Here is a 22,983-nt window from a genome sequence, read left to right on the forward strand (position 1 = left end):
GGTTCAGCATACAAAATCAGTCAGTGGAGTACATCACTTTAACAGAATGAAGAGGGGGAAAACCACATGGTCATTTCAACTGATACAGAAGAAGCAGTTGACAAAATTCAAACCCCTTTAAAGCCTTTTAAAAACACTCAACAAACCAGGAATAGAAAGAAATATTTCAACATAATAAAGGCCATTTATGAAAACCGCACAACTAACATAATACTCCATAGTGAAAGACTGAAGACTTTTCTTGTAAGACAGGATGTCCACTTATACCACTTCTGTTCAACATAGTACTGGAAATCCTCCCCAGAGCAATTAGGCAAGAAAAACAGTATCCAAATTGGAAAGGAGGAAGTAAAATTATCTCTGTTTGCAGATCATCTTATATGGAGAAAACCCCTAATGATTCCACCAAAAAAACCCTGTTAGAACTAATAAATTCAGCAGAGTTGTAGGATACAAAATCAACGCACAAAAATTAGCATTCCTATACATTAACATTAAATAATCTGAAAAATGAAGAAAATTCCATTTACAATATCATCAAAATAAATAATATACTTAGGAATAAACTTACCCAAGTAGATGACAGACTTATACACTGAAAATTACAAAAACTGCTGAAAAAAATAAGACATCAACAAATGTTAGAAAATTCTGTGTTCATGGATTGGATTTACCTTTCACCATATACAAAAATTAAACCAGAACCTAAATATAAGAGCTAATGCTATAAAACTCTTAGAAGAAGTCATAGGGAGAAAGTTTCTTTACATTGGATTTAGCAGTGATTTCTTGGGTAGGACACCAACAAAAGATTAGGCAACAAAAGAAAAATTAGATAACTTGGACTTTCATCAAAATTAAGGCAGCCCAAGGAACGTGAGAAAATATTTGCAAATTATGTATCTGATAAGGGATAGATATCTAGACTATATAAAGAAACTCCTACAGCTCAACAACAACAAAACCTAAGTTAAAAATAGGCAAAGGATATGAATAGACATTCTCCAAAGAAGTTATACAAATGACCTGTAAGTACATGAAGTGATCCTCAGCATTATTAGCCATTGGGGAAATGCAAATCAAAACCACAATGAGATGCAAGTTCATACCGATTGTATTGGCAAAGATATGGAGAAGTTAGAATTCTTGTACATTGCTGATGGAACTGTAAAATGCTATAGCTACTGTGGGAAATGTATGGTATTTCCTCAAAAAAATAAACATAGGATTACCATATGACTCAGCAGTTCCACTTCTGGGTATATACCCCAAAGAATTGAAAGCAGACACTTGAAGAGATATTGTATATCCATGTTCATAGCAACCTTATTTATAATAGTCAGAAGATGGAAGCAACCTAAATGTCCATGGATGGATAAATGGATAAACAAAAGGCAGTATATACATAACAATGGAATTTATTCAGCCTTTAAAAGAAGAAAATTCTGACACATAGTACAACATGGATGAACTTTGAAGATTTTATGCTAAGTGAAATAAGCTAGTCACAAAAGGACATATAGATGTATGATTCTGCTTATGAGGTACCTAGAGTAGTGAGATCATAGAGACAGAAAGTAGTAGGGTGGTTCCTAGAGGCTGAGGGAAGTGAATGGAGAGTTAGTGTTTAAAAGGTACAGAGTTTCGGTTGAGGAAGATGAAAAAGTCCTGGAGATAGTTTGTGGTGATGGTTACACAACATTGTGAGCATACTTAATGCCACAGAACTGGACACAAGATTGGTTGAAATGGCAAATTTTATTTCTGTATTTTACCACAACTTTTAAAAAATCTGTTGCAAAAAAGGAAAAGAATGGGTGTAACCTGGATTCTCTTACTAGCTATGTTTTATTGCTGTTCATCTGTTTGTACAAACTCACTAGCCTTTTACGACTTAGTTGTCCATACTCCAAGCCAGTTCCTCTCTTCGTGTTTCTGTGAAAAAGTACAATTTAAGACTCCTATTTAAGAAGTCAATGTGCTACATCCATTTAAAAGCATTCTGTCAAGCAAAGGCATCCAAGTATTACAAATTAATGAGGGAAACAAAGCCAAATAAAGGCAGGTAAGTGATTTTTAAAATACTACTGGCTGAAACTACAAAAGCACATGCGTATTGAAAAAAATGCAAATAATTCAAAATATACAGAATATAAAATGATTGTCTTCTCCCTTACTCTCCAGGGGTAAGCATTGTTAGTAATTTATGAATCATATTTTTCGAAAAATAGAATGGTGCTAATCTGAAAAAGATTAAAATTTTTCAAAAATGTCTTTAACTTTGGGGCACCTGGGTGGCACAGTTAAGCATCCTACTCTTAGTTTTAGCTCAGGTCATGATCTCAGGATCATGAGATCAAGCCCCACATCGGGCTCTGCACTCAGCAGGGAATCTGCTTAAGACTCTCCCTCTCCCTCTGCCCCTCCCCACTGTGCAGGAATGCACGTGTGTGCATGCGTGCTCTCTCTCTCTCTTTCTCTCAAATAAATATATTTTTTTAAATGTCTTTATCTTCACCATCATCATCACTAAAATTTATCAAAGCTTATGTTTACCAAAGTGCTTTATACAGTCACCTAATTTAATCATTATACAAATCTTGTGAGGAAGTATCTTCATTTTTCAGATGAGGAAAAGGAAGTGCAGAGAGGTGAAATAACTTGCCCACAACCACATATCTAATAAGTACTAAAGCTAGTAGAACTGTGATTTGAAAAAATCTACCTGACTGTAAATATCATGTCTATAACTTCTTTGCCTAAAATCATCAATAGTCTCAGATGCATACATAATAGGGCTACCTCATTCCATTTAATGGCTGACCATATCTCTTCTACTACCTCTTCCTTTTTTAACATTCCAGATAGCATGTTTGATTTTCCTCATTTCTTCTTGAGTCCCACTTCCTTAATCTCCTTTGTAGGTTTATTCTCTACCACCAGGCCCAGTACATTTTAGTTTTTCAAGACTTTCTTCACTTCTTATTTTATGTTCTTATATGAGCTATCTCATCTTCTATAATTTCAGATACCTATGACAATGACTCCTAAATTTATCTCCCTACTCCAGATCTGCCCTCTGAGCTCTATATCTCATTGCTACTTGGAAGGATATTAAACTGAATGCCCAGACCTCCACTAATTTTTCCTCATCTGTATCATTTCAAAGGAGTAATGAGTTTTACAAACTGCTGTGGAGAATTATACTGCCTTTTATTTATCCTAAATTACCTCACTTAAATTTCAAAGGATGATTCTTCATTCTATTACTAGCATCCTGCTATTGATCATCAAGTATATTTACTTTCCCTGGCCCCTAAGTATTTTTCTCTTTTAGTTCAATACCAAATTTTCCATTGTTATACCTAGGCACTCTTGCCACCATGCCATTAAATTGTATTAGAATCTCTCATTTTAAGAACACATAACTATTTTTAGCTTTTCTTTCCAGTATAGCCTTCATTCTACTCCATACTAAAATGTCACATACCCCCAGATAATGCTGAACCAGTTGCATCCTCTTCCTCATTCAGCCCTTAAATTTATATTACATTATAAAACAGAAAGGAAAATTATCATTCATTGAATGAATACATTTTACAAGTTTCACATACTTTATATGTAAATCCTCCTAGCCTGGCAAAGTAGATATAGTTAGCCCATTTTCAAATGAAGAAACTGAGACTCGGAAATAAGTTAATTTTTTCAGCCAATGTGGCAGAATGTATACTGAAACTAGGTTTATCTGAATCCAGATTTATTTTACTAACCTAGCTAAATCACAGCCCATTCCAGGTATTCAAACTGTTCTTCCCATTACTATGAATAACCTATTTTGGGTTCTTCTTTTCTTGGATGAATCCTTCCTGTGTGATTTATATGTCTCGTATGAAAAGAGGCTGGAGTATAATGCTTGTTACTGATTGTTCTTTCATTCATCCTACAGTTTATGATGTCCCAGGTACATAATAAATGCTGGGATTCAAAGATAAATAAAACATAGAGCATGCACTTAAAAGGTTCATAATCTGATATCACTTATTCTGTTTGTTGCCTTGTGTAAGCATTCATTTGTACCCATGCTAAGAGGTCTTCTGATTGTTCCAAAGTAGAGGGATGTTTTAATCACAGTAGCCCCTGACATGGACAGCTTTTAGTATGCTTACAGAATAAGAGAAGAAACTCTTACACAGGGCAGTGGTAGAGTTGGTTTGGTCCTTGAATTAGTTACTGTACAGGATAAACTATTGTTAACAAGAGACCAAGAAGTACTGTGCTTAATTAAGATAGAAGTTTATCCTCATGCAACAGTCCAAAGGTGAGTAGCCAGGGATATTAAGGCAGCTCTACCATTCCTTAAAATAAGGTTTCCCTCTCTGGAATCAGTGGCCATTCGACTTGTTAACATTTCCCTGCCAGTGAGAAAAGAGAGAAGCATGGAAGAGCAGATAGCTTTCTTTTAATTATGCAGTCCAAAATTTGTATAGGTCACTTCTGTTCACATCCTATGAACAGAACGTAGACATATGGTCATATGGCTATAAATATATTCTCAACTAGATGACTATGTGTCCGGGTAAAAGTCTGTATTACTGAAAGAAAAAACAAATGTATATGGGGGAATAATTAGCAGTCTTTGCCACATCTTTTGACTGACTAGGCTAAAGTTGCTGGAGAGTATCAAATATCACAAGAGTCCATAATGTGGACTTAAAATATTTAATCAATTTTATTACTTATACCAAGTTGCTTCTCATCCATTTCTGCCACTGTTCTGTGGAAGAAACAAAATATATTTAATAAAGACTTAAGTATCCTTTGTTGGTTCTTAGACCATCTTTTCAAAAGAAGAATCAATAATAAAATAATTAAAACATTTTGAAATTTTAAAATTGCCATTTAAAATCAGATTACCATATTCATAAATGAATTGTTTCAGAAAACTTCCTACAGCTGATCTCTTGCTTTTCCCAAGATCTTTGCATTATGTAAAAAGAAAATAGAAATCTCCTTCGTTAAAAAGAGAAATGTGGAGGGATGCCTGGGTGGCTCAGTCAGTTAAGCAGTTGACTCTTGATTTTGGCTCAGGTCATGATCTTCTGGGATCCAGCCCTGCATCAGGCTCTGCACTCAGTGTGGAGTCTGCTGGAGATTCACTCTCCCTCTCCCTCTGCTCCTCCCTCCACTCATGCTCTTTCTGTCTCTCAAAATAAGTAAAATCTTTTTTAAAAAAATTTTTAAAAAGAAATGTGGACTAAAACATATTTGTCTCTTCTTGCCGTTCTTGGTTAAAAGTGAAAAATCAACAATGTCTTGTATACAAAGGTAGAAATCTCTTAATTATAAGATAGTTCAGGTGTTTACAAAGAAAATTCCCTTTCTTTGTACTGCAAAGAAAAGGGAAAGATACAGAATATTTAGAGCCATCCCATTTGCTAAGTAAAGAGCCTTACTGACTAATCAATGAGTCTAAGATGAAATCCTCAAGACTAAATTTAACCATGCACTGTCTTTTTGTCATAAATTACAGATCCAAACTTTTTTTTTTTAAGATTTTATATATTTATTTGAGAGAGAGTAAGCAAGAGAGAGAGAGAGAGAAAGCACAAGCTGGGGTAGGGGCAGAGGGAAGGGGAGAAGCAGACTCCTCGCTGAGCAGGGAGCCTAATGCAGGGCTTAATCCCAGGACTCTGGGATCATGACCTGAGCCGAAGGCAGACACTTAACCAGCTGAGCCACCCAGGCGCCCCAGATCCAAACATTTTTCTGACAACAAATGTTAAGCCATTAAGGATTGTGTTGTCAGATTGCTTTATCCTAGAGTTAGTCTTGACCCATCTGAAATGTAAAGTGTCAGGCTTATGTTACCTCTAAAAGCTTATAGAATATGTTTTCTAGGATTGTATGAAGGTATAAAATGCCTTTATTATAAGTACTGCTTTATTTAATAATGCCTTTACTTTCACTTAAGATGTGCATGGCTTCATTCTTTACCACCCTTCTTTTTTTCCTTTCTTTCGTCCCCAAAATCTGGGTAAAGTGTCTGTGCGATTGGAGCAGTTGACGCTTGTTTTTTTTCTACTGAAGCTACTGGTATTGGAATAAAAGTGCTTCTGGCCATTTCTGATCGAAATTTTATTTCTTCTATTGTACATTGTCAGTACTTTGCCATAGACTCATTTTCTACCTATCAAAATTTAAAATATTTGTATTTTTGTTCCAAATTTTTATTTCCAGAAATATATCCTATCAAAACTTTTAGACAAGTATGCTAAGATACAAATTCAAGAAGATCTGTTAATAATTGGGAATGTTTAAATTATGATGTTCACTCAAAGATACTGTGAGCAGAGACTAGTCAATCTCATAAATGTAAATTTTCAAACTCTGATAAGTATTTTTTTTTAGTGTTTTATTTATTTATTCATGAGAGTCAGAGAGAGAGAGAGAGAAGCAGAGGCAGAGGGAGAAGCAGGCTCCCCGCCCAGCAGGGAGCCTGATGCGGGACTCGATCCCAGGACCCTGGGATCATGACCTGAGCCGAAGGCAGACGCTCAACCATCTGAGCCACCCAGGTGCCCCAAACTCTGATAAGTATTAGGAAGAAATTAGAACATCTCTTAGGGACTTGACCTAGTCTATAATCTAGGGGGTCAGAGAAGATAGTCTTTATGAAGGGCAGGGTCGGGCTGCTTTCCAGGTGTAAGGACCTGTGTTATAAAGACTCATTGGCCTAAAAGAATTGAAAGTATAAGGGAAAGGTGTAATGAGAAGAATCAGGGGCAAGACTGTGTAGGGTGTTTAGAGACCACCATATTGAGGATTTGGGGTTCTGTATTTTGAATGCAGTAGTAAACCATTTAAGATATTTATGGGGAAAGAGTGGGAGGACTGAATGGGTGTTATGATTACATATGCATTTTGCAAAACAAAATGGCTACAGTTGAGAGAATAGATTGGCTGATACATTTAGGGAGAGCAATGAGGTTATTGCAGTAGTTAATTAAGGTTGTGCTGGCTTGAGTGGTGATGGCTACATTGGAGATAAAAAAGTGGATAGATTTGAGAGACATTCAAGATTAAAACTGACGCTTGGTAATGGATTGACTATAGAACAAGTAGTTGTGAAGGATTGTTACGACTTTCTGGATAGATAGATAGTGGTGCCATATACAAAGAAGGAGTGCAAAGGACCTGATTTTGCAGGAGCTGGGTAAGAGGAGGGAGAAAGAGAAGTTGGAGGGAAGAGATCATCAGTTCTGAATATGTAAAAGTTGAAATGCTTTCCCAACAGCACTTGGCCACATAGATCTAGAGGAGAGACCTAGAAACCTCAGAGGAGAGGTCTGGGTTAGAAGGAGAAATTTGAGAGTCTGGTATATAACCTGCCACTTCAGTTAAGATTGTTTAAGGAGAGAGTATATAGCAAAAAGAGGGTCTTGGTAGAACTGCATATACTTACATGATATGCCATAGTGGTTATTTAGGGGCTTGGGCTTTGGTGGTCAGGCAAACCTGAACTCAAATCCCAGTTCCACTGCCTACTGAGAAACTTTGGGCAGGTTATTTTGTACCTCTTCGTGCCTCAGTTTTCTCACCTGTAAAATGTGGGAAATAATCTACTCAGAAGATTAAAGAACTAAAATGAAATAAAATAGAGCTCTCTGATTTTGGTGCGTAGTAAGTATTCAGTGAAATGATCATATGATGATAATGTATTGTTGAAAATTTTGGTTACAGAATAGTTCACAGTTTTTTAAAAATGTATCTTACTTTTGTAAGTAACTTCTGTTACTTACGTATCTGTATGTGCGCAGAAGTTCTGAAAGGGTACATACCGAAGTGTCAGTAGTTAACTCTGAGGAGGAATGGAAGTCACAGTAAAGGAAGACTCACTTTTTACCTTGTACGTATGTGGAGTTTTGTAGTGGTAGTGATGGTAGACATTTTTGTTGTTTTTGCATTTTCTCAACAAATGTGCTACTTTTGTAATTTTTAACAGCCATTAATTGTTCCTTAATCATTTTTGACTATTTTTTCTTTTTGTAAACTTTGGACAACCAGGGTTTTTAGTTTTTTTACTTGACAGAATGTTTTTGATTCAGTGGAGGTACCACTGAGCTTTGAACTTTTTTTTTTTTTTTTTTTTTTGAGCTTTGAGAGAGCTCAAAAAGAAACTTCTGAGTCCTGGGTTACAATGAACTAGAAGAAAGACTGAGAAAACTGGCTTAGAGCATGGGGAAGTTGTGTGGTAAGTCTGATGACATGTTGTCCATGTTCAGTGGTAATCAGGGCTTTAGTTAATGGAAGCATACGCTACTTGCTATGGTAATATTTTATATAGATACCTTGCTCATTATTAAAGGAAAGGAACTAATATTTGCAAAAAGCTTATTATGTACCAGATAATTTATACACACTATTTCCTTCAGTCCTTCCAGCAAATATCATTTTCGTTTCAAAAAGAAAACAAAGCTCAAAGAGACTAAGTAAATTAATCAGAACCAAAACACAATATCGTAAAATAAAAATAGTTTGTCATTCTTTACCATTTGGCATGCTGAGAAATTGGTGGCAGCACTGTCACTAAATAGTAGATAATCAGATTGATAGTCTGATCTGTCAAATTGCAGGTCTAGGTAAGTCTTGATGGGGCCGGGGGATGGGGGGGGTTGTATAGCGGGGCTTGTAACCTAGTTATAAGAAAATATAGCAGAGAATGGTTGAAGAATAAACTGTGTAAACCAGGATCTCTGAGTTGCTAATCCTATACAGTCTCTTTTTTTAACTTAAAATTGAAGTTGATATTTAGTTTACCCAGAGTTTCAAGATAAAGTAGTTTGTGATCAAAGTGTTGTATATTGGGACAGTTATTATTTGTCTTACTTCATGAACTGTGGAGTTTCCTTGTTGAGAGCATTTGTGGTAGCCTTCTATAAAGCTTTTGTCCTCTTTGTTAATCTTGGAACAGTCTGAAAGGTTTTTAAATTGAGATTCTTTTTTTAACCCATTTCAGTTTATTAAATTCCTATTGTCTTTATACCTGGAGGAAAACAATGGTATTTTTCAGAACATTGAGGTTAGTTCTTGAGGATGAAAAGAGACAATGTTTGACCTTTTGCAAGTATCATTGATGACAAAGGGCACTTGAACTTTTGTTCCCCCATCTAGGAAATAAGTGCTTTGGAAAATATGAAAATGACAGTTTTCAGTGTCAGCAGTAGGGAAAAAAATTCAATTTATAGAACTCTTTTAATATTTATGAAACCCATGAAAACTTGAGCAGCTGTATATCCAAAATTATAGAGAATATGCTGCCTTAGTTTTGAAGATGAATTGAAATTTTCCCTGGATAAAGGGACAGTTCTAAAGATAAGCTTTCTGCTTTGTTTATGAGCAGGGAAGGACATGTATGGACGACCATCTTTAATAAACTTAAAATGTGTACTATATTGATGGGCATTGTTTTAAGTTTTGCTTTTGAACACTAAGAAAGAATACAGAGTACATTATGGCACAAGTACCTAAGTACCTGTTTACCTCTTTAGATGCTGGTAGACCACTTGTTTTACTAGTCTTTGGAGTTGGAAGGAGTGTCAAATACACAGAAGCCAGAGTCGTCTTGGCCAGATGGTGTTTGATACAGATGGATGGTTAGTTGTCATGCAGATCTCCTAGTTGGTAACTTGTTGCTGCCATCTGACTCAAAGAATCATTCACACACACTGGCTGTCAAAAGCATCTTCTCTTCTGTCTGTTTTAGCTGTCATGTCTGTGCTCTGTACAGAAGTGTTGACAAGACATTGCTGTTGTACATTTTCAATGTGGTTGTTAGTGATTTTTCTGTTTTGTGGGGTCTTTGATAGGGCTGTAATGTACTTGGTTTGTAATTGTATTTTTTAAAAAAAATACTGTGACAGTACAACAATTATCTCACCTTTTAAAAGGACTTTTCAGGTTGTAAGTTTATTCAGATCTGTTCAGTGAACAAAAGCATTTAATAAAAAAAAAATTTATTTCAGTTTCCAAATATAACAAATAAATTTAATTCTACTGGTTATTTCCCAATTTGATACAATATCTTCTTCTGGACTTTCCCTCTCATAGCCTTGTGGTCAAAATCTTTATACTATTTTTTGAATATGTATTTTCTTTTCTTGAATTAGCACCTTTTTTGCTGATGGTATAAGCTTCCCTTTTTCAAAAAAAAAAAAAAAAGAAAAGATCTTTGGATAATTGCCTATCTTTTGTACCCATTTTCTCAAACTTAATGTCCTTTTGTCTTACTCACCTACTGACCTATCTCCATTTTTCCTGTTTCCCTTATAGAATATAAGCAAAGCCTTTTCTCCGTTCTTTCAGGTACCTTCTGAAGTCATGTCTATTTCTCTGATACTTAACAATTTAATTAACAACTTAAAGTCTATTTATTCCACTAATATTTACTGAGCATCTCAAAATTTGCCAGCCACTCTGCTGTATACTCTAGAGATACCAGAAGAAGATAGCCTCTGCCCTTGAAGAGGTCATAGTCTAAAGCGAAATCAGAAATAATTAGACTAGGGGGGCGCCTGGGTGGCTCAGTTGGTTAAGCGACTGCCTTCGGCTCAGGTCATGATCCTGGAGTCCTGGGATCGAGTCCCACATCGGACTCCCTGCTCAGCAGGGAGTCTGCTTCTCCCTCTGATCCTCCCCCGTCTCGTGCTCTCTCTCTGTCTCATTCTCTCTCTCAAATAAATAAATAAAATTTAAAAAAAAAAAAAAAAAAAGAAATAATTAGACTAGGATACTATAATTGCTATAATGTATAAAGTATGTGGAAAAAGCAGTAAGAAAACAAGGACCATTGCTATTCTTTTTCCCCTACTATACTTCCAGAATATCAGTTTTTAAGTTATTACAGAGTTTGCTAGAGTTTATGAAGTACTTTATTAAGTAGTTTAAGAAATAGTTTAGAACTTCAACTTGAAATTTTTCCCAGCCAATGAATATATTTTCAGCATTATTCATTTACTATAATATTTTATATGTAGGTGTGCTAAAGTATGTTTTTAAGCCAGAGACTAAAAGGTGAATATTACCTAGCAGAGCCTTCTGAGTTGGTTCCAAAAGAAGATACAAGTGCTTTGGTTTTCCATGAAGGTGGGAAAAAAATATATAGTAGAAGGAGAGAGGGCTGAGGTTTGAGTAACTTACACGCTTATTCTGGGCATATCTCTAATTGCTAAGTTTTTTGTACTGGTTACTTGATGTCTGGATAGAAGAATACTTTTACCTGTCGAAATGTAGTGAAAGAATGGGCATTTATTGGTCAGTGTTTATGAAGAGCTTTGAGTTCTTTGGAGAAAGTTGTAAATACACAGAAGTAGATAGTGAAGAAATAACATCTGCATGTTTGCTGATTGCTCAGCCTGGTAGTTCTATGTAGCCCAGGTAAATTTTTTTTTTTTTCAGCCCAGGTAAATTTAAGCTATTACAGAATTTGCTATTGACCTTTAAATCCTCCTACTCACTCTAGGGGTTTGGATATAAATTTATGTAGGAGTAAGATGTCTTGTCCTGAGAGGCTGGGCCCTAGTGTTTAAGGTTTAGTTCCGAGATTCATAATTATAGGTCAGATGGTCCAGATGGACTTACAACATACATTCTTCTATTTATAATAATAAAATTTGGCTTCTTTTTTTTTTTTTTTTAACTTGGATTCTTTATTTCCTTTTTTTTTTCCATCAAGGATGTACTAAATACCTCCTATGTATAAATTACTTCGCAGAACTCTATGGGAGTGTCAAGTTATATAACACTACTCTCAGGCAACATGCAAAGATAACAAACCACTTGAGTTATTTATCAGCTCTGTCAGTTATTCTTGGTTGAAGTGTATTACTTATAAAATTTCACCCTTCATTTGGGAAAATGTGGTATTTTGCTTTAATTTCCTAAGCTAATTTATTTTGGGAATCTAGGAACAGCTGTATAATTTATAAAGAACTTTAAGCATATTGGTCTCTGAAAAGAATAATTTCACTAATTTTGAACTTTGATAAAAATTCAATTCAAAATCAAATATTTATTAAGATTTTATTTATTTATTTGACAGAGAGAGAGAGTGAGAGCACAAGCATGGGGAGCAGTAGAGGGAGAGGGAGAAGCAGGCTCCCCGCTGAGCAGGGAGCCCAACATGGGGCTTGATCCCAGGACCCCGGGATCATGACCTGAGCTGAAGGCAGATACTTAACCGACTGAGCCACCCAGGCGCCCCTCAAAATCAAAAATTTAGTATCTACTGAAGGACATTCTGAGCTTATTAGGACCCTATTTTACATTCAAGGAATTTACGATTTAGTCATTTATTGTTGCACCAGTGATAAAAATTGATAAAGAATTCTCTATTATTTGTTGGTAATATATTTTTAAGACTTTGTACTAATTTGGTAGTTGTAATGCAACATTTTCATATTTGCTTAAAGGTTTGTTAACATCTGTTATTCTCTAATGCAAACTGCTATCTTCTTTCATTGCTTAATTCTCACAGCCATTGCAATAAAATAGCAAGATGAATGGATTAAAAATATAAGGGAAATTATTATATTTAAGATATCCAGTAAGGATTAACCACATATTCTCTTGACTTCTTAAAATGTAATCTGAGAAAAGAAATTTCTAATCAATATAATTTTGTAATTTGTACTTGTTCTTTTGATTTTCATAGGGTCTTAGTTATGCTACTTTCTTTGTGGTTTTATACTCTAAATACAAATTCAAAACTGTTTATTTAAAAGATATGAAATCTTTTTTTTTTTTTTTAAAGATTTTATTTATTTGACAGAGAGAGACACAGCGGGAGAGGGAACACAAGCAGGGGGAGTGGGAGAGGGAGAAGCAGGCTTCCCGCCTAGCAGGGAGCCTGATGCGGGGCTCGATCCCAGGACCCTGGGATCATGACCTGAGCCGAAGGCAGACGCTTAACGACTGAGCCACCCAGGCGCCCTAAAAGATATGAAATCTTAACATTTTTTAAGTTATTAGTAGGTATTTTTGTAGGATAATATAGCATCCATTTTGTCATTCATGCTTTTTTGTTGTTGTCATTAGGGACTGAATTCTAAATTACAATTTTTATCCTAACTGAAGGACCAAGAAACCATACGTTGAACTATTAACTGAAATTTCTTTAATTAAGATGATTTTTTAAAATTTTACAATGTTTTACGTGTTTTAAACCAGTGATGTTTATAATGATTATTAATACACTGTTGGAGCCAGTTTTTAGTTCACAAATAACATGCTCAATACCTGGGAAATGGCAGTAGAGCAGCTCATATCTATATGTAATTAATTATTAGTGGACAGTAAATGTATGTACATTTGTGTCAGTAAATATCAGGCTAACTGGTTTTTATGTCAGCAGACTGAGAACTATGAGCAGAGAATACGTGAGCAACAGGAACAGCTGTCACTTCAACAAACTATTATTGATAAGCTAAAATCACAGTTACTTCTTGTGAATTCCAGTCAAGGTATGTTCATACTAATTTTCTATGTATTTCTTGAACCTCTTGGGGAAAAGAAAGGTGGAAATCAGGTTTTTCTTTTTTATTTCTCCATTGTTTCTCAGTAGTTCTGATATTTTAATAACTGTGGTGCAGTTACATATTTTTATTTAAGAAATGGATACTTGTAGGGTATGGGGAAATGAACATTCACATATACTATACTGTAGAACTCTCAGTTGATGAAACTTCCTAGAAGACGATTTATCAGTAAATAGCAAAAACTTTCTTAAATGTCTGTGCCTTTTAAATGAAAAATTCAAGTCCTAAAAATATGTCATAAGAAAATATTTGTTCAAGACCTCAAAGACGTGTATGCAAGGATGCTTATCACAATATAACTTCTAATAATGAAAAATTAGAAATAAAGAAGTGTTCAACAGTTAATATAACGAATAGCTATGTAGCCAAGAAAAAGTGATGATAACAGATGTTAACTTACTAACATAAGACATATTCATAATATATAGAAAAATGAACAAAGCAGGATAAAAAAATATATAATTTTATGTGTGCAAAAAAAGATTCTTGTTTGAATTTATATGTATAGAAAAAGAAAAACTGTGATAAAATATAAACCAAAATGTTAACAGGAATAATTCACAGGTCATAAAAGTTGTGGGCAGCTTTTATTTATTTTTGGCATGTCTGCATTTTCTAATTTTCCTAGAATAAGTATGGAGTAGTTATGCAAATAATTATCTTAAACAAAGGATGCATACCTGGAAATACGGCTTATTAAAAGTTTAATTGCTATTGTTGATACTAAGTTGCAAAGAGTTTCTAGTTTTCTAAATTGTACATATTTTTTACACCACTTATTTTGGGAGTAGGAGTTTTGTGTATTTAGTAGGAATGAAAAAAATCTAAATGGGAAAAATTTTAATTGTTAAAATAATTACTATCTAAAGAATTTTTGAAGTTTAAAATCTCTTTAAAATTAGGGTTCCTGGTTTGTTTTTATTTTTTCCATGTGGTACCAAAAAAAAAGGGTTCTCTACTTACATGCAAGAGGTTTTTGTCTTGCAGATAACAGTTTTGGCTATGTTCCCCTGCTTGAAGACAGTGAAGCAAGGAAGAATAATTTGACTCTTGATCAGCCACATGATAAAGTAAAATCAGGAATACCAAGAGAAAAAGAATTAAAGGTAGACTGCACTGCTGGTTTATTCCCTAAAGGAAATAAGAAATGAGAAGTCAGGTTCCACAGACTTCCTGAATTATTCAGTCAGTATTCTATCAAATTTGGGTGGGCAGGAACAGGGGAGAAGGTGGACAAGATTCTTCTCAATCCTACCATTGCTTCTGCAAAAAGCAGCATTCAGATGCAGATACATAACACATCTTCCTTGTTTTATTTTCCTGAGGTAGATCCACCATCGGAATTTAAACAGAAATTCTGTTTATACACAAACAAATGACTTACATGTTTCTAAATAGAAGCACTATTTCCAAGTAAAATAAAGGCTTAGGTTTGTTTCATGTTTCCTGTTATTCTCATTTCTATATCACAGGCATTTAACAAAGAAATAAAACATTTAACTAAGGTAGATAGTAAGGCACAGATGATTCTGGATTAGAAAACAAGACTCTGGTTTTTTTCTTCAATTGCCTGTGCTTAATTTTTTTAAAAATCTACCTAACCAGTTTAAGCAAAAGGAAACAATATAAAAGGAACATTCTGTATCTGCAAGGAGATAAATACGAGGATGTTCAAGCTTCACTGAAACAACATAAAAAGGAAGATTCTTGTATCTGCAAGGAGACATATACGAGGATGTTCAAACTACATTGTTTAGAAACAGCTTAAACATCCATCAGTAGCAGAATGGTACACCTTTACATGAAACACTTTAGAAAAATTAAAATTAACTAAATATTTATATATTAGTATGCTTAGATTTCAGAAACAGTGTTGAATAAAAAGTGGAAATTACAAAATAATAAAATGGGAATAATTTATGTAAATTTCTTAAAATATAAAATATGACATTATTTATTAAAACACAAGTATATACTAAAAGTATAAAAACACGGACAGGAAAGTTATGCAACTTCTTTAGAAAAATAATCACTTCTACAATTGGAGAAAGAAGAGTCTGATTCTGGGAAGGGAAAAAAGAGGGCTTCAGTTGTATCTACAACTTCTTTTTTTTTAAAAGAGCTTAAGCAAAATGCTAATACTTGTTAAATCAAGGTAGTGGATATATAGATGCATATTGTTCTCCATGTTTTTATGAATCATTGAAATGTTATGTTTAAAAAGGAATTTTTTTAGTGAGTTAGGTTTTAGTAGGATGAAACAGCTTTTGAATAAAGTAAGATCTCCCAGTAAATGAGGACTCTTAACATCTATAAGACCAATTAAGTCAAGAATGCTATATTTATTTCTTTTCTTCTAGATAAGGTAGAAGATTTTAGCTTTGTGTGCCAAGGTTATTCAGTTACCAATCCCATAACTAAAGACTATCTTTTTTTTTTTTTTTTTAAGATTTTATTTATTTATTTGACACAGACACAGTGAGAGAGGGAACACAAGCAGGGGGAGTGGGAGAGGGAGAAGCAGGCTCCCCGCGGAGAGGGAGCCCAATGCGGGGCTCTATCCCAGAACCCTGGGATCATGACCTGAGCCAAAGGCAGACGCTTAACGACTGAGCCACCCAGGCGCCCCTCCCATAACTAAAGACTATCTTAACTTGTTTTCATTTAACATCAAATATGAGAAATCGAATTTAGATACATTTCTATATACAAAAATTTTAAAATGGGAAGTTCTCTAAAGTATCTCCCATTTCATTTTTTTTTAAATCATTCTTTTTTATTTGGATCATCATCTCTTCACCCCCACTGCAATTTCCATTTATCTGAAAATGCTGATAAACACAAGACACACTGGCACTGGAATATGTTTAGGTTTATTTTGCAAAAGACAAAATTCAGAAACAGTGATTCTGACTTCTGAAATACAATTTTATGATTGGGTCTATTATAAAATAATGGAACTGTAAAATGGTGACTTACAAATTTAGTGCTTAAGTAAACTACACGTTCCACTTTCCTGTTTCAGGGACTTCTAAATATTATTTACCATTTACCATTAATTTTGATTCAAAATTCCTGTACTCCAGTTACAACATTTCTTTGAAGATTATTATCTGGCATCTCAGTTCCAAATATAGAGAAGGTATTTTTGAAAAGATTAGTCTTAGTTAAAACAAATGGGATGGTGTAAAAGGCTTTTAGATATGTTAATAATTTCATTTATTTTATATTTGGGTAATTTGTCATTGTTTATGGAAGTTTTAGAGTTTGTTTTTCAGTCATTAAGTGTTCAGTGGGAACCTTCAACAGAATTCTTTTTTAAATTACATTTGTTTTATTTTTATAAGATGTCTTTTGTAAAATATATGTCTGGATACCCGGGCTAACGTTAAATATAAGTAACAGAAATTATGTCAGAGATGGCTTATTTCTAAAGAATTAATAATGTTGCATCAATTGTAACTTTAATTTGTAGACAGACAATAGAGGGAAAAAAATAAAGCTCCAAGTAAGAAATAAATCTAAATTCAAATAGTTCTTCTAATGATCTTTACTAGTAGGGGAAATGTTTATCTGACAGCCACATACTTGAATAGCTCATCAACTCAGTCTTCTTATACTGTAACCATTTAATAAAAATAAAAATTAACTCTTTTGTATTTCAGCTTTCTCATGTTTCTTTATATATCCAGAGCCAAAGTGTTAATGAGCACTAAATATATAACAGATTAAAAAGAAGAGTAAATATATTCTAAAAGAATGAATAAATTGGATTTATTGAATATTTGAGAGCTGGCTGTATATTGTAAAAAGTTAGGCTTCATTTAGAAAAATATTGCCAAATTAAGTAATTGGAATTAAAATCTTTTCAATTGGCATATATGTTGATCTATACATACTGAGTTATAATTAAATTTAGTTAATACAAGGGAAATCCATTCCTAAAGTATTTCAATTTTGGATATATCAGGGTTTTTCCAAAATGAAAAAATATATTGGTTATCGGTTGCAATTTTGTAAAAGTATACATCTACATATAAAAACTGCAAGGTATGATGCAGAAATGGCTAAGAAAATGGTACAGTTCATTTTTTTTCTATTTTCAATATACTTTTATATTATTAGTCTTCTTAAAAACTAAATGATTTCTAGAAATCACATTCCCAAGCAGTTGGCCTAGCCTCTGTAATGAATTACTAAGTTAATAGAAATGCTTTGAACCAATAACACAAAGAAACTACTAATCACCCACAGTTCTTTCCTTCAGTTTGGTGAGTGGTTTGAGGATTTGTTTTCTTTAGACTGTTTTGTTTAGGATTTGGTTAGGATATTTGACAGGGGAAAGACCCATTGACATGGCAAATGCCAACTTTGAGTGCCTTGGAAAATGAGACAATAGAGGAAAAGGGTATATTGAGGGGAAAGAAGCTTTTGGAAAATTTTATTTGAGAAACATGAAATTTGTAGTTCAACCTCTATTCATGGTATTCCTACACAGAGCATGCAAGAGTCCTTTGACTTCTAAAAGGACATAAAGAAGTCAAGGGGTGCCTGGGCGGCTCAGTCAGTTAAGTGTCTGGCTCTTGATTTTGGCTCAGGTCATGATCTCAGGGTCGTGAGATCAAGCCCTGCATTGGGCTCTACGCTTAGTGGGGAGTCGGCTTGAGATTGTCTCTCTCTCCCCCTATGCCCCCCCCACCGCACCCCTGACCCCGGTGCACACGAACATGCGTGTGCTCTCTAAAAATAAATCTTAAAAAAAAAAAAAGTCAAGACAGCAGAGCTTGTATAATTGGATGACCCTTAGTACTCTGCTTATAGTTTAGAGGCATTAGGGGAAAAGTACTCAGTTTAATGGAAAACCTGAGTTTCACTTCTTATTTTTCTTGGCTGGGGGTGGGGAGGTGAGCAGAGGGAGGGAGAGAACCCCAAGCAGGCTCCATGCCCAGTGCGGAGTCCCACACTCTGAGATCACAACCCTAGCCAAAATCAAGAGTTGGACGCTTATCCAACTGAGCCACCCAGGCTCCCCTGAGTTGCACTTGTACACCACCATAGTTTCCACAGTCTTTCTTGACGAGATATTTTGGCAGAGGGGTCATTGCATCATCCATCATACAATAAAGTACCCCAAATTTTACCCCCAAACTTAACAGCTTAAAACAACAAATATTTATTATCTCAGTGCCTGTGGGTCAGAAATATGGGAGTCACTTAGCTAGATGGTTCTGGTTCAAGATCTCATGTGATTAAAGTCAGGACATGAGCAAGGGCTTCAGTCATCTAAAGGGTTGGTGTGGTTGGAGGACCCACTTCCAGGATGGCTCACTGACATGACTATTGGCAGGAGACTTCCATGTGGGCCTTTCCTCACAACCTGGCCAATTACTTACTCAAAGTAAGAACATAAGAGATCCAAGAGAGAGAGCAAGGAGGAAGCCACAGTGCTTTATATGACCTAGTCTCTAAAAATCACAGACCTTCACTTCCACTTTATTCTGCTCATTAGAAATAAGTTACGAGGTGCCCCAGAGGCAAGGAAATAAGCTCCTCTTCTTGAAGAGTACCAGAGATTTTGTAGATGTATTTTTAAAGTATCATGGGATTTGTAGACCGTGGTATACAGCAGAAGGTACCAAAGATCAGGGGTGTGGGGTGTAATGTTTAATGTATATGGTAAATACTAGGGAAAAGTAGAGGATCTTGGCAGAATTCAATAGTAAATTCAACTTCCTGCATCCTATCACTGTTAATCTCAGAAGAAAAAAATATCATAGCTTCTCCTCTTAAGAACAATTTCAAAAATTCTAACATGAATGTAGACTTTCCAGAGAATAGCTGAGCAGTGTTTTAGAGAACCAAGAAACTGTTGTTACTCTTTTCTTATAGCCAATTTTAAAAATTGAAAATATTTACAAAATTAAATAACACAAAAATAGACCTACTTATTCTTCACAAAACTACTCTCTCTTATTTGTAGAACACCATTGTCAGACGTAGTAACTTATGAGAGCAGTTATTTAAATAACAAATTGTGTTTCTTAATGTAAATATAAATTGGTTTTAATTTACTTTTTTAAAAGCCAGGATTGTAATATACTGGTCATTTTTAAGATCTTGGAAATAAGAGATTTTTATAATACTGCTTCTGGGAAGCACCTCAGTTGCCAAACTAAATACTATAGCTGCCTAGGGTTTGACAAAAATTGTTTGCCCTCATCTTTCTGTCCTACTTTTTGTTTTTGTGGAAGTTACACAAAAGTCTAGATAGAGTGTTTGGATGCCAGAAAATATGTAGAGAGCAATAATATAGAATACGTAGAAGAATTTGGTGATATTGGTAAATTTTCTTCACTCATTCATTAACTGAACTGCTGAGTGTACCTGACACGGTGAGCCACTAGAAGAACAAAGAAATACTGTCCCTGCCCTCTGGCTTAAAGTCTTGATTTAATAAACAAAACCAACATTATTGACTGTTGTAAAGTCATTTCAGAGTCTAGGATTCAGGATACAAAGTATAGTGTGAGTTTATTTGAACTTCTATTTATTTAAATAGAGCTCATGTGTTTATGTGTCCAAAGAGCTGATTTTTGCTTTATTTCTGATTTTCTGTATATATTTCTAGTTTATTCTTTACACGTGTCTTTTTTCATCTGATTTATATGCGTCAAGCAAAAGTATAAAAGTACAAAGAATGCACTTGTTACTGAAAGATGCCGGTTAGAGAGTTGGCACATTTCTAATGTAGCTATCGTTATGATTAGATCAGCAGATATATGGTAGCTTTGAGGCGCAGCAAAGATTTTGTGGGTTTAGAAGAGTAAAACAGTGATGCAGCTGTGGAGCTGCCATCAGTGCTAATATTAAGGAAATAAGATGTGCTGTACCTGGCAATTCTAGTATATACAGAGGCTCTGACATGTTTGAAGAAAGCTGATGTCTTAAAAATTCACTTGTCAGGCACTTAGACAAGAAGTATTTGAACTCCTTCTATTTGCCCTATCTTGCTAGTCAGTGACAAGAATACAAAAAAAGAGGATGACAAGATCCATCTCCTTTAAGGAGCTATATAATCTGGTTGGAGAAACAAGGATTTGGAGACCCAAAGCAATTAGCAAACCTTATAAGACAATGTGAAGTCTTAATTATATGATAAACTGAAACACTCATAATTTTATGGTACAGATAAAACATGTAGGACCTTAATTTTTTTTTTTTTTTTTTTTTTTAAAGATTTTATTTATTCATTTGAGAGGGAGAGAGACAGAGAAAGCACAAGCGGAGGAGAGGCAGAGGAGAGGGAGAAGCAGACTCCTGGCTGAGCTGGGAGTATAGGACCTTAATTTAAAAAAAAAATTCCTGGTGAGCTGAAGGTAGGCTTGAGCCAGGGGCTCAACATTTAGTTCAAGTAGAGAAAAGAAAACATATTCTCATATGCCTATATTTTGGTAGTATGTGCACAGATATGTAAATCTTCTGCAAGATTTTAATGGAAAAAGAATAATTTCTAGGCAAGAACCAAAATTATTACTGTAGGCCACTTTGGAGAACATTATATAAACTGAAAGCTGGGGTGCCTGGCTGACTCAGTAGAGCATGTGACCCTTGATTTGGGGGTCATGAGTTCAAGCCCCATGTTGGGTGCAGAGATTAATACATCCGTATATACATACATACATACATACATACATAAATTAACTAACTAAAAGCTAAAACTGGGGGTTTGAAAGAGCATTTCATTTACTATAACCTTTTTAAAATGACATAATCATGGCTTCAGAAGACAGAATGCTCCCTACCATTTTGTTACTTTATAGATGGTCCTTCAATGAGAGGCATTGGTGTGTTCCTCCAGTTGTTAGTATGACAGTTTCAGCAGGCAGGGTATGAACTTTAACCCCGCTTTACTTTCTGGACTTCTGTAACTTATAAAATCCTAGCCTCACAAGTCTATGTCTTGGATGGCATCCCCATCCTTGAACCATTCATTTGTCATATACACTGGATTTCAGATGCAGTTCCCACTTAGGGATCTCTCTCTCTGAGTTTAGGCCCCCTATAGCTTCTCACTTTTTCTATTGCAAGTCTCTTAAACTATATTTATTTGTCAAGTTGCTGTATATTGTCCAAGTACCTGGTTTTATATTCATTATGAAAACTTTATAGTAGACTATTGTTATTATGAATACCTTGACACACGTTAATACATAACAGCAATTTTTGTGAAAATGTAGCTGATAAAGCCTCCCATCTATAATTTTAAATACTGCTCTAACAACAAAACCATAATATGAAACCAGTTAGGTTTTGCAGGAAGAACTCTTAAAACAGAACTCACAGCCTTTTCCCCCCTTCCTTTAGCATTTTAGTATCTGGAGCCATTAATAACTTGGTCAGGTTGTTTTTTTAGCTAGAAGGTATACAGAAACCTTTCCAGATTTCCTTTTTCTCTTATTCATGTGGATATATTTCTTTTTTTTTTTTTTTTTTTTTAAGATTTTATTTATTTATTTGAGAGAGAGAGAATGAGAGAGAGCACATGAGAGGGGGGAGGGTCAGAGGGAGAAGCAGATTCCCTGCTGAGCAGGGAGCCTGATGCGGGACTCGATCCGGGGACTCCAGGATCATGACCTGAGCCGAAGGCAGTCGTTTAACCAACTGAGCCACCCAGGCGCCCTCATGTGGATATATTTCTATCAAAATACCTTATTTTGAGGTACCTGGGTGCCTCAGTTGGTTAAGCATCTGACTCTTGGTCTCAACTCAGGTCTTGATCTCAGCTCAGGTCTTGATCTCAGGGTCGTGAGTTCAAGCCCCGTGTTGGGGTCCACACTAGTTTTGGAGCCTACCTAAAAACAACAACAACAACAACAACAAAACCACCTATTTTACCTTACAGATATTTGTTGCTTGAACAGACACTGCTGTATTTAGAAATTTCTATTTTAATTAAAAACTGCAAGACCAATCTGTATCTTGTACTGAACTGATTTAAAATAAATAAATCTACATGCTTATTAAAAAATAGATTGTCATATACAAGTGTATGATAAATATGTTTTTCATCATTTGAATGAAAGTTAGAAATTAGACCATTAGTCAAGATATGTAACTATCAAATGATTTCTGTGGCAAAATCAAATGTGGTTTACATCATCTAAACACAGAGTACCTTTTCTAAGAGAGGAACTTGAAATAAATTTGCTTATATTACTCAACTTCGTTAAAAAAAGAGTTACTGTATTCGTTTAATGATCAATTCTCTCTTTTCATCATCTTTTTGTTAGATAAAAGTAGTGATTGTACCATTTATACAAAGGCACATGGCAGCCTAAGTTGGGGCTTATGTAGGCTTGGAGAAAATGTGTGTGAGCACCCTACCCTGTCT

General features: G+C 34.9%; 1 protein-coding gene across 7 annotated transcripts in view; it reads left to right on the plus strand.

Moving 5' to 3' along the window:
* TANK (TRAF family member associated NFKB activator) overlaps positions 1-22,983 on the plus strand; it is a 94,259-nt gene that overhangs the window by 45,240 nt on the left and 26,036 nt on the right. For 5 of the 7 annotated variants that reach the window (XR_004924945.2, XM_036116766.1, XM_036116767.2 and 2 more), the window contains 2 exons: positions 13,406-13,517; positions 14,580-14,698. Coding sequence is in view for 6 of the 7 variants with exons in the window: in XM_036116766.1 (XP_035972659.1) it covers positions 13,406-13,517; positions 14,580-14,698 (231 nt within the window). In the remaining variant the exon portion in view is untranslated. Of the gene's footprint in view, positions 1-9,572; positions 9,654-13,405; positions 13,518-14,579; positions 14,699-22,983 lie in introns of those variants that run through there. The other 2 variants (XM_078070879.1, XM_036116764.2) reach the window with 2 other exon arrangements.

Source organism: Halichoerus grypus, chromosome 4 (genome assembly GCF_964656455.1).
Source record: "Halichoerus grypus chromosome 4, mHalGry1.hap1.1, whole genome shotgun sequence".
In the NCBI taxonomy this organism is placed as follows: domain Eukaryota; kingdom Metazoa; phylum Chordata; class Mammalia; order Carnivora; family Phocidae; genus Halichoerus; species Halichoerus grypus.